Source organism: Alnus glutinosa, chromosome 5 (assembly GCF_958979055.1).
Source record: "Alnus glutinosa chromosome 5, dhAlnGlut1.1, whole genome shotgun sequence".
NCBI lineage: Eukaryota > Viridiplantae > Streptophyta > Magnoliopsida > Fagales > Betulaceae > Alnus > Alnus glutinosa.
Genome location: NC_084890.1, coordinates 10,132,201 through 10,144,828, shown reverse-complemented (window position 1 = coordinate 10,144,828; position 12,628 = coordinate 10,132,201). Strand labels below are relative to the sequence as shown.

General features: G+C 35.3%; 1 protein-coding gene across 1 annotated transcript; it reads left to right on the top strand.

Annotated features, from left to right (window-relative positions):
• The first annotated feature begins 5,631 nt into the window (after positions 1-5,631).
• LOC133868444 (glutamate receptor 2.7-like) lies at positions 5,632-9,854 on the top strand. The gene is made up of 5 exons (XM_062305345.1): positions 5,632-5,964; positions 6,037-7,313; positions 7,965-8,274; positions 8,429-8,829; positions 9,262-9,854. The coding sequence occupies exons 1-5, from the start codon at positions 5,679-5,681 to the stop codon at positions 9,751-9,753; spliced, it is 2,766 nt and encodes a 921-aa protein (XP_062161329.1). The 5' UTR covers positions 5,632-5,678; the 3' UTR covers positions 9,754-9,854.
• Positions 9,855-12,628: the final 2,774 nt, after the last annotated feature.

The following is a 12,628-nucleotide window of genomic DNA, read 5'->3' as shown; positions in this document are numbered from 1 at the left end:
TATCTCTCCCTCAAATTATTCCACAAGGTCAATGGATCTTTTATTATAAGGTACTCATTTTTATTTAATTCATCATGTAGATGATGGCGAAGAAAAATTATTGCTTTAGCGCGATCCTGCTGGGATGCTTGATTTTCATTCATTGCTTTATCACGATCCTGCTAGGATGCTTGATTTTTATTCTTAATAGTGTATTTCCAAGATTCGTAACATCAATATTCATAGCATTATAAAATGATAACATTTTAGTTCATATTAATCGCACATGGATCATAAGATTCATATGTTTTAATATGATTCTTAAAACAATAAAAATTTCTAAGCATATGTTAGAATGTTAATTAACAAAATAGATAATAAGATTACTAAATCTTAAAGAGACTTACAATGATTGAAGAATATCCCACGGATAGCTTTTGGTGTTGAAGATCAAAAGAACACAACAACTGGCTAGAGCTTCGTGCTGATAACGTGTTGTAAAATTAATGAAAATAACAAGACAAGATAAAGAGATTGTAAATATGAAACTAGTTCTTTAGGAACTATGTATGATTCTTCTCTATAATTGTGTGTTTTACAAAGTACCCAATACTCCCTTTTATAGACATAGAATCATAGTGGGAGGTTAAGGAATAGGAAAGGATAGGATGAATTAAAAGGCTACATCAATGTATTACATGAATGTTATGGAATTCTAAAAGATGACATGAATGTGTAGAATTCCAATAGATGAAACTAAATGGTCATCCACCAAATGCATGAATGCATTCATAACACGAAATCAATATTACCCACCATATAATTGAACCTCAGAACTTGGAGCAAACAACTATCTCTACACTCGTTTGACTTAGTAGAATCGATTCCCTTCTAATAAAGCTTTGCTAAATTTGATCATAACTGGTTTCTTCCTAAGATTGTAGAGATTATATTTCAACAAGTTATTTATCCACTGTATACCCTGCACTTACTAAGGTTAACAATTTACTCTCCCTCATCCATCACGAGATTCATGACCTCCTCAAAAATATAACAATTATCAATATCGGAGACATCTAAAACTTCTGATAAAATAAATTTCAACTCTGAAACTTTTACATTCACATGTCACTATTCACTCTTCTTGCATTTTGGGAGTTTAATTTGCAAGGTAGAAAATGAGTTTCTTTTCTTGTTGTTGGTTGATCTACCACCTTAACTATTTGACAGCTTTCCTCCTTGAGTTACTCATCATCTCTTCTTGCAAGTAAAACAACAACTACCATTGTTTGAGGTCACTGAGTCGTGACTTCTCCTCAAATTTTCGGCCGAAGTCCTTCAATGAATGTCCTCACTAGCTATACTTCGAACCAATTATGTGTGTGATCATATAACTGCTCAAAACGATTTATGTATTCCTAAACTATTGATGTTTGCCAAATTCTTACTTGCTTGCCATCCATATCTTCATATGTTAAATAACCAAATCAAACAAGGAGCCATTCCACAAATTCCTTCCAAGTTGGTTCTCCATGGCACACTACCAACCAATTATCAAACAACTATAATGCCTTCCCTTCAAGAGTATCAATTGCTATCTCAACCTTTGATATTTCTGGTGTCTAGTGAAAATTGAAAATAATGTTCTGCAAGTGATACTCAGCCAGAGGGATCTTCACCATCCACTTTTAGATGTTGAACTCCGTACTCTTTATCTCCTTGTGATTGTACGTTTGGTACCGACACTCAATGTTTGATTGTCCCAAAAAATACTCCTACCCCTCGACGGTCTAGGGATCGATGGATGACTAGTTTGATGAGGTCATCAATCAATCATTTTATTTATTATGTATATATAATAAATAAAAATAGAAAATAGAAAAGTACTTTACTAATAATATAAAAAGTATGGCAAACTTCACAAAATTTCACTGAACTTCCACTCATTTTGAAAATATTATCCTAAATTAAGTTTTAAAACCCTCAATTTCAATCATTGAACTTTTAATTTGATGCAATGCTCAACTCCATTAAGATTTTCTGTTAAATTATTGAAAATGACGAAAATACTTTCTTTTTTGTTTTTCTCATTTAATAATAATAATAATTTGGACTCTGACCCATGGGGGGTCACCACCGTGGGTTTTGTGGTGACCCACAGTTGTGGCTCACCAGACCCAAGGCGATGTCACCTTTTTTTTTTTCAAAATATATATATATATATATATATTAAGTTATTATTTTTTTAATTTTTAATTTAAAATTAAGGGTTAAATACCCTATTGGTATCTGAGTTTTAAGCTTTTTTAAATTTAGTATTTGAATTTTCATTTGTTTTATAGGTGGACCTAAGTTTAGGGGTAAAAACCATGCACTTTGGTACTTCTATTACATTTTCTGTCCAAATATTAATGATCTGCTAGCGGTTGACACGCGGCACTATATAAAAAAAATTAAAAATTAAAAAATAAAAATCTTTCAAAATTATATAAAAATAATAAAATGAAAATAAATAATGACTTCTAAATTACCAAGTGTGTGTTTGTGTACAACAAAATATCTTAAATGCAAAAAATAAAAGAGACAAGACATTTGTTGACGAAGTGGGAACTTTGTGAAGAGAAAAACCACTCCGGGGTAGCTAAATCCACGAAATCCACTATCCAAAGACAAAGCAAGTTACAAAGCACTCGTACTCACAAAACCTATTGTAGTGGTCATACCTTTAACTATAACACGAACCCCATCGTGAACGCTTCCCAACCAAGTCTCCAACTTGAAGGGATATTTGATGAAATCATTTACCTTAGGGCCGACCCCTAAGATATACTTCACACGAACTGTTGAGCACACACTGGCAACGGCTAGAGAGCTAGCGGATCTTCAAATCTCTTTAAACACCCTCTCTAAGCACTATGGAATTCTATACTGAATTTTTACAAATAATAAGGCTAGAACCATCTATTTATAGGCCTCAGAAAACCTAATTCTAGACAAATTCGAACTCTGGCTGTGGAGTGTCCGGACGAAAGTTAGCCTCGTCCGGATGGTCTTCTACGTCCGCCTTTCCAGAATAGCACGATTCCTCCCATAATAGGACCGCGTCCGGACGGCTTGGCCGAGCATCTAGACGGTCTTCACTGTCAATCCTTTCCGTGTTCGTAAAGGAATCTCGGAATATTCTGGAACGCTGGGTAGCGTCCGGACGTGTTGCCACGCTGTCTAGATGTCTTGCAGAAACTTCCCAAATAGTGTCGATTGAAATCCAACTCCGTGTAAAAATTGGAGAAGCTTGACCTAGCATCCGGACTGTTTTGCTCTAACGTCTGGACGTCTTCGACGCTAATTTTATCCAATTTAGCAAAAACTTTAGAGAGCTCAATATCATAATTTTCTTTAGATAACTGAGAGAAATCCATGATAAAATGTGTAATAAAAAAACAGAAGTCACAAAGAGATAAGAATCACAATAAGGAATTAAATCCTTTAAACGGAGTATACCTACTCTAATACCAATTGAAAATAAATAATGACTTCTAAATTACCAAGTGTGTGTTCGTGTGCAATAAAATATCTTAAATACTGAAAATAAAAGAGACAAGATATTTGTTGACGAAGTGAAAACTCTGTGAAGAGAAAAACCACTTTGGGGTAGCCAAACCTAGGAAATCCACTATCCAAAGACAAAACAAGTTACAAAGCACTCGTGCTCACAAAACCTATTGCAGTAGTCATACCTTTAACTATAACATGAAGCCCATCGTGAATGCTTCCCAACCAAGTCTCCTACTTGAAGGGGTCTTTGATGGAATCATTTACCTTAGGGCAGACCCCTAAGATAGACTTCGCACGAACTGTTGAGCACACACTGGCAACGGTTAGAGAGCTAGCAGATTTTCAAATCTTCCTAAACACCCTTTCTAAGCACTATGAAATTCTATACTGAATTCTTACAAATAACAAGCCTAGAACCATCTATTTATAGGCTTCAAAAAACCTAATTCTAGACAAATTCGGACTCTAGCTGTGGAGCGTCCAGACGGAAGTTAGCCTCGTCCGGACAGTCTTTTGCGACCGCCTTTCCAGAATAGCACGATTCTTCCTATAATACGACCACATCCGGATGACTTGGCCTAGCGTCCGGACGGATTGGCCGAGCGTCTGGACGGTCTTCATTGTCAATCCTTTTCGCATTCATAAAGGAAACTCGAAATATTCTGGAATGCTGAGTAGCATCCAGACGTGTTGCCACGCCGTCCAAACGTCTTGCAGAAACTTCCCAAATAGTGTCGACTGAAATCCAACTCCGTGTAGAAATTGGAGAAGCATGACCTAGCATTCGAACGATGTTGTTCTGACGTCCGGATGAATTCAACGCTGAAGCTTCTAGACATTGAGGGGCGTCTAGACGCCTTCAAAGGCTTGTCCAGACGGTTGCACAGGAACCGGTTGATCTAACTTGAAAACTGCACAGAATCTTCCTTGAACACTTGAAATAGCCTTCTTGAAACTTGTGACACTACAACTTGTCATACTGAGGCTCTTTCCGTATTAGGGACATAAAATCTAAATACTGTCAAGATTCTAAAATATGCAGCATCCCTGTTAAAGCAGCAACATTACATAGCAGTGATTTTGTCAAACAAAATGTAGCCAATACAAAATACTAACATAAAATAATTCAATTTTTTTTTTAAAAAAAAAAAGAAAAAGAAAAAAAAAGATTTGACTGGTTTGGGGGGTGGTTCGCCCACCCCATGGCAAAAAAAAATAAAAAATGATGGGTTTTGGCCCTTGGGGCCACAGGGCAACGGGGTGGTTCGGCCACCCCTAGGCCGGCTAGTCTGGGGGTGGCCGAACCACTCCCATGGCCCATGGGTGTGATTCGGCCACCCTCATGGGTAAACCCTCTAAAACCGAACCACATTAAGGGACAAAACCTATCAATTTTTATTTTTTATTTTTTTTTTTTATTATTTTTTAAAAATTTTAATTTTTTTTTTCCTGCCATGGGGTGGCCAAACGACCCATGGGGTGGTTTGGCCACCCCAGACTAGTGGGCCACCCTTCTTTTTTTCTATTTTATTATTTCTATTTTATTATTTTTATTTAATTTTTAAATATATATATATATATATATATATATATATATATATATATATATATATATATATATATATATATATATATATATATATATATATATTTTTATATAGTGCTACATGTTAACCTCAACGGTTAACACGTGGCAGACCGTTAATATTTGGATGAAAAATATAATAGAAGTACAAAAGTGATTTTTACCTCTAAACTTAGGTCCACATATGAAACAAACAAAAATTTAGGTACTAAATTTAAAAAAGCTTAAAACTCAGATACCCATAGAATATTTAATCCTAAAATTAAAGATAAATTTAAAATTTTATAAAGATTTAGAAGGCATAAAAGTCATTTTACCTATTTTACCATCTTTACAAGCAAAATATCCCAAATTCCACGCTGACATTTCCTAGTCGCGGGTCCTCGTTTTCTAGAGTCAATTCAAAGAGAGGAAAACAAAATATACGAAATTTCTCTGCGATATGTATACTCTAGATCGAAGAACAACCAGACACGCATGTCCATATATAATAAGTGCTTGAGCCTTGTGTATTTATTTATTATTTTATTCTTTTGTGTCCAGAATTATCACATACAAAATGAGATTTCTTTTCTTTACCAGTAACATACTTCTAAAGTTTTGCCACCTCTTTTCCCTACTCATCTCTGTTCTTCTCTTGATCTCCCATGGAGGTCAAGCTACTAATACAACCATAGTTACAAATATTGGTGGAATCATTGATGTCAAATCCCGAATCGGGAAAGAACAGAAAATAGCCATTGAACTTGCCGCTGAAAGCTTCAACCGCTATTCAAAGTCTAACAAGCTGTTCCTCCATTTCCAGGACTCCGGCCAGTTAGACCCCCTTCAAGTTGCTTCTGCCGGTCAGTAAATTTTACGATGATATATCATATATCTATTGTATTTATATAATTAATCTCCTACTTTTCCTGCAGCTGAAGAGCTCATTAAGGAAAAGAACGTGGATGTAATTATTGGCATGAACAAATGGGAGGAAGCCGCACTCGTAGCTTCTGTTGGAAACAAGGAAAAAGTTCCGATTATTTCATTCGCAGCTCGTGTCATAACCCCACCGCAGATGGAACGCCGTTGGCCTTTCTTAATACAAATGGCTAACAACGGTTCTTCACAAATCAAATGCGTTGCAGATATTGTTGGGGTGTACCAATGGAAAAGGGTTGTGGTGATATATGAAGATGGTGCGTATGCCCGTGACTCGGGGATGTCAGCTCTTCTTCTATCCAAGGCTCTTCAGGATGTTGATTCAGAGATTGATTATCGTTTAGTTCTTCCACCAGCTTCTTCTCTGTCTTCTCCAAAAGGGTTTGTTCTGGACGAGCTGCTGAAGCTACAGACCGCAACAAAATCTCGGGTTTTTATTGTTCTTCAGTCATCGTTGTCGATGGCGACTCATTTGTTCAGAGAAGCTAAAATTCTCGGGTTTATGGGGAGCGAGTCAGCTTGGATTATCACGGACAGTGTAACAAGTTCCCTGAACTCGGTTGACGAGTCTACTATTTCCTCTATGGAAGGTGCTTTAGGGATCAAGACCTACTATTCTACCAGTACTGATTCTTACAAAGATTTCTATGCCCTGTTCTCAAAAAAATTCCAATCCGAGTATCCAGAGGAAGCTAATCCTAAGCCGGGAATTCATGCTCTACGAGCATATGATAGCATTAGGATCATTTCACAGGCCAGTAACAACATCAGTAATTTCAGTAGCGCAGAGATGTTGTTAAGGAATATAGCATCAAGCAGTTTCTCTGGTTTAAGTGGCGAAATACGTTTCGAAGGAGGAAAGCTGTTGCAAACTCCCCCCAAATTGAGGATTGTAAATGTACGAAATAAGAGGTATGAAGAATTAGACTTTTGGACGCCATATGACAGGTTCTCAAAAGGCCTTGTGACAGAAAAAGGTAGACACCGTTTGGCTGCCCCAGTAATTTGGCCCGCCGGGATGGCCTTAAGCAGACCAAAAGGCTGGGCAATGCCTACGGTCAAGAATCCATTGATAATTGGAGTTCCCGGGAGAACTTCATTCCAGAAGTTTGTTAACGTAAGTGACAGCAACAAAGATGATATCAAATATGGTGGCTGGTGCATAGAAGTTTTCAAGATGGTGCGATCTGATTTGAATTATGATTTGCCTTACAAATTTGTGGCCTTTAACAGCACCTATGACGAATTGGTTTACGGAGTTTTCGACAAGGTAACAATTTCAACTTTGCCGTTCAGTTTCGTGAAACTCCTTGTTAATTTTCAAAAGTACTTCACAAAAGTTTTCAAAAAAGTGTTTTTTTGGATAAGTAAATAGAATTGAAACCTATTTGGATAACTTTTGTTTGAGAAGCGTTTTTTGATGATTGAAAATTTCATATGTTTTTTTTATGAGACTTTCTTCTGATGTTGGTTTCTCAAAACTCTGAATCTTCTCAAGCCCCTTGGTATAATAAACTGAACTATAGGTGTTCGATGAAATCATTCTCACACACTTGATGTTGAGATTTCGACTTGTATTTATAAATAACTATTTGCAGAGGATTGCACAATCAGATAACGATGCAATATAGCAATACAAATTCAAAATGTTAATTATTCTACCCCATCTTAAGTTTGAGTTATTGTGTCTATCATGATCTTGAGCTGCTGGTTTATATCTTTGTGTTAAATTTGAAATATTGTTTTCATCTGCTGCATTATCTTCTCTTACACTTGGAAGTTGCAGGAAGGGCAGCAAATATCTGCTCTTAACTGGAATTTTCTCATTTGGTGCTTGTTTTGTTTTTTCAATTAAAACAGAATACAATTTCTTGTTTCTGATAAATACTACCCTTGTCATGTGGATCAAAAACAATGGAAGACTTATGATGCTGTCGTTGGTGACGTGACCATATTAGCTGACAGATTGGAATACGTGGACTTTACTCAGCCCTACACCGAGTCAGGGTTGTCCATGATAGTTCCTACAAAACCTGAAGAGTCAAAAGCATGGATCTTTTTGAAGCCTTTCACGTGGGAAATGTGGGTGGTGACTGGTGCCATCATGCTTTACACAATGCTTATAATTTGGTTCTTGGAGCATCAATGCAATCCAGAATTTAGTGGCCCATGGAAGAATCAGATTGGCACCACGTTTTGGTTCACATTCTCCTCTCTGTTCTTCGCTCACAGTAAGTACCGAATTTCTAGAATTATAACAAGAAATATTCTATGATTAATATCTGAATATTACAACATACACGATTATTTATATATTTTCAGTTAATTTTCTGTCAGAAACATCGAGTGCTTGTGATTTTTGAACTCCATGGTTTCTCTTTGCAGGAGAGAAAATTAATAGCAACTTGACTCGAGTGGTGGTGGTAGTATGGCTCTTTGTTGTGTGGATCTTAACCTCGAGCTACACTGCTAGTCTGTCTTCTATGTTCACCGTGCAAAGACTACAAGCAGTTAATACAGATATTGAGTGGCTAAAGAACAGCGACTCAAAAGTTGGTTGTGATAATGATTCATTTGTCAAGAGTTACCTGGAGGATGTGATTGGATTCCATTCAAAGAACATCCACACAGTTTTCGACGAATCTGAGTACACAGATCTATTTGAGAAGAAGAACATAACTGCTGCCTTTCTTGAACTTCCATATAAGAAAGTTTTTATCAACAAGCATTGCAAGGGATACATTGCCACCACACCTACTACCTATAAATTTGGAGGATTTGGATTTGTGAGTAGTTACTACAACTTTGCTGTTTCAATTTCCACATAACTTCAAGTTGATCGATCATCCCAAATTTCTATAGTAAACTTCAATGTCATGTCTTTGAGGTTTCTTAGAAGAAAATATGTCTTTCTGCCAATTTAAATATGGGAAGAAATAATTCTGTGGATCTTTCTCAAACTTTCCATGCATGGTGGCCAAATGTTAAAACAGAAATTTAAAATAAATACTAATAAGAAAAAAAATCTTTACAGTACATGCTATGACATAAAAGAAACAAAAAAAAAAAATCTACAACAGTAGATCTAACTACTTAAACCATTTTGCCCTTTTTTTTTCCTCTACTTTTTCTTCTATCATCTATTTAATTTGGAGTCTTATAAGAAAGTAGCATCTTTTTCTCTGATAGGAATCAATTCTTATTTATCTTCCATGCAGGCATTCCAGAAGGGCTCCCCAATAGCCAAGGATTTTTCAAAATCAATTTTAGGGCTATTAGAAAAAGGCAATCTCACACGACTTGAAGATGAATGCTTGACTCCTTCAAATGAGTGTTCGGTGAATGTAGCATCCAATAGTACAGAACATTTGAGCCTCCAGAGCTTTTGGGGTCTCTACCTTATATCTTGTGCAATTTCTACCATTTGTTTTCTACTATCATTAATCCGCTTACTAAAGAATTATCAACATCAACAAGAGGCAGACGAAGGCAATGCAACTCCAAGCAAAACAAGTGCTTGGAACAAGGCGCTTAGACTTGCAAGATTCTTATACAATGGAGAGATCAATATTCCAGGGATAGCTCGTACTTCGGCTCCCACCATGGTTCGAGATGAATGGAGTTCTTCAAGGTCGTGGGTGTACGTGAGCACCACCGATACTCCGGACAATATTCATGCCTATGCATCTGCTGAAATTGAATTTGCATAAAACTTGTTACATATATATTGAATACACCAAGTACGAAAGGTTCTTGTCATATATATATATAATACATTTGTTATAATAAATACATTTCCATTGTTTTTCTATGGATGAATAAGTATTTTTTTAGAAGAAAAAAAAAAAAAAAAAAAGAAAAAAAAAAAAAGAAAAGAGGAGAAACCTGCGCAAGGCCTTCACAGCAGAAACAGCACATCAAACACACAAGCTTGCAAGGCACACCCAAAACCCGAAACGGCTAACAATCAAAAAACAAAAGCTAAAAATGTAATCCCCCACAACCAAACCAAAGGAAGATTAATTGGCACATAGAACATCTACATGCATGCGGAGATCCTAATCCTCTTTTCGATCGGGAGAGAATAGTAATTTACTTATAATTGAGACGGTAAGAAATGGTAGGTTGAGTCTAGTAATGAGAATGGATAATTGCATGCATAATATAGTTATATAGACATAAATATAATAAGAAAATGCAATAATAATAATAATGATAATAATGAGAATTCTAGAACACTACTTTTATACACGTTTGTTTTTAAGTGTCTTAAGCAAAAACTAATATTTTACTTCACTAATCCAAACCCTAGCCGCTAGAAAACCTGTCCTGTTATGGAATTAAATCCCATAAAATTTCTTTTTTCTCTACAGATGCCAAACTCAGAAACCTAACTTTATAGATTGACAAATTTTGACATAGCTGCCGTCGTACTCTCTCATATTTTCCCAAACACCCACGTACATCTCTCTTTCAAAAAACTCTTGGTTTCTCGGCCTCTACATCTCACAGTAGACTGCAGGCTGGGATGTCGCTCTCTTCTATCTTGTCTTTTCCTTACATTAATTTTTTTGTGTTAAACACCTTTTTAGTCTTGAGTTTTCGCAACTTTATTTTTTAATCTTTGAGTTTTAAATTGCATCACAAATGGTACCTCAATTTTAGGGAAAGACCAAATTGGCATCTCGGCTAAGTTTTCTGTCAAAAAACTAACAGTCCGTTACGTATCAACCTCTAGGGCTGACACGTAACACTATATAAAAAAATTAAAAATCTTTAAATTAATTAAAAAAATAATAAAATATATTAAAAAATAAATATTTATATTTTTTTTTTTTTCAAAAAAAGGGTGGCTGGTCGGTCTGGGGTGGTTTGGCCACCCCTAGATCAGCCGGTTTGCAGGTGGCCGAACCACCCGCGTGGCCTATGGGGGTGGTTCGGCCACCCCGAAAAGGAAAAAACAAAATTTGGAGGGTTTGGCCCTTGGGAGTGGTCCGGCCACCCCCAGGGCCAAAACCGATTTTGAATTTCTTTTTCTTTTTTTTTTTTTCTTTTTTTTTTTCTTTTCTTTAAGGGGTGATCGAACCACCCCAGACCGGCCACCCCAAACCGGCCAAGGGTGTGGCTTCCCTTGTTTTTTAATTTTTTTAATTTTTTTTTAATTTTTAATATATATATATATATATATATATATATATATATATATATATATATATATATATATATATATATATATATATATATTTAAAATTTTAAAATTTTAATTTTTTTATATAACGCTACGTGTCAACCCCTGAGTTTGATACATGACGAACCGTTAGTTTTTTGACGGAAAACTTAACTGATGTGCTAATTCAGTCTTTTCTCAAAATTAAGGTATCATTTGTGATGTAAATTAAAACTGAAGAACTAAAAAAATTAAAATTTTTAAAACTCAAGGACCAGATGAATATTTAACCTTAATATTTTTTTTCTAAGCTATCTTTTCGATCTTTCTCTTAGCCTTAACATGAATTCGGGTAATTAAAGAGCATTTCATCTATTTTCTTTCCTTCTAGCATTGTACCTTTTATTTTCTTGTCTTTAAGGAGTGAATTAACGTTTTCCTTCACTTTTAACTTTGACAACCAGCATGTATTTCCTTCTATAAACAAAGTTTCTTTTATTTTTATTTTTCTACCACAAGCCGTAGCAATCTTTCGGTCCAGATATTGTGGTGTGACTTTTCTTTTGCTTTTAATGATTTTCTTTTTCTTTTTTTTTTGTAGTGTTTTCTTGTACTTAGCCGTGATGGTTTAAAATAGTTCAAAGTCACTGTTTTAAATGCGACGGGATCTTCTCCAATTCATTTTCAACTAAAGAGGATTTTGGTTCGTTTTAAGTGTTTTAAGCCTTTATTTCTAACACTTGAACCAATTATCCTAGCCTTTATAGTCATTGACTTAGATACTTAAAGTCCTTGTCCTTGACAGAGAAGCCATTGTTTTCTTTTGTTTTAAAATCTTGTTTTATTAATTTATATGAAAAATGGAATTGACTTCTAAAATAAAGTAAGTGTGTGCAATAGTGTGCAACAAAATATCAAAATGCAGAATTAAAGGAGACAGACATTTTGTTGACGAAGTGAAAACTCAATTAAGAGAAAAATCACTCCAGGGCAGTCAAACCCAGGATATCCACTATTCAGAAGACAAGACTAGATACGCAATAACACTCATATATCCCTGATGCAGTAGTCGTATCATATTCCGCTGTGGCTAATTTTTTTTTTTTTTCTAGGATCGGTAAATATTCCGCTGCGGCTAATTTGATTAACGCATCCCTAATCATTGCTATATGAGATTTGTCTCCTCCAAACTTTCCTTGTAGGTTTTTTTTTTTTTTTTTTTTTTTAAAAAAAAAAAAGAAAAAAAGAAAAAAAAGAATGAGTAGAACTTTATATAGACAAAAGAATCAAACTGTACAAAATGTTCAACCGAACACAACAATACAACCAAAAAGAACTCTAGGCATACAACCAGAATTCAAAAACTAAGAAACAAGATACAACACCAAAACACCCAATTGAACTAAATCAGCATATTG

Bases quoted from the DNA above. Each gene is read 5' to 3' on its own strand.
- LOC133868444 (XM_062305345.1), top strand. From the start codon at position 5,679: ATGAGATTTCTTTTCTTTACCAGTAACATACTTCTAAAGTTTTGCCAC. The intron at 7,314-7,964 runs GTAACAATTTCA...AAACAATGGAAG, and splicing joins TTTACGGAGTTTTCGACAAG to ACTTATGATGCTGTCGTTGG. The intron at 8,275-8,428 runs GTAAGTACCGAA...TTCTCTTTGCAG, and splicing joins CTCTCTGTTCTTCGCTCACA to GAGAGAAAATTAATAGCAAC.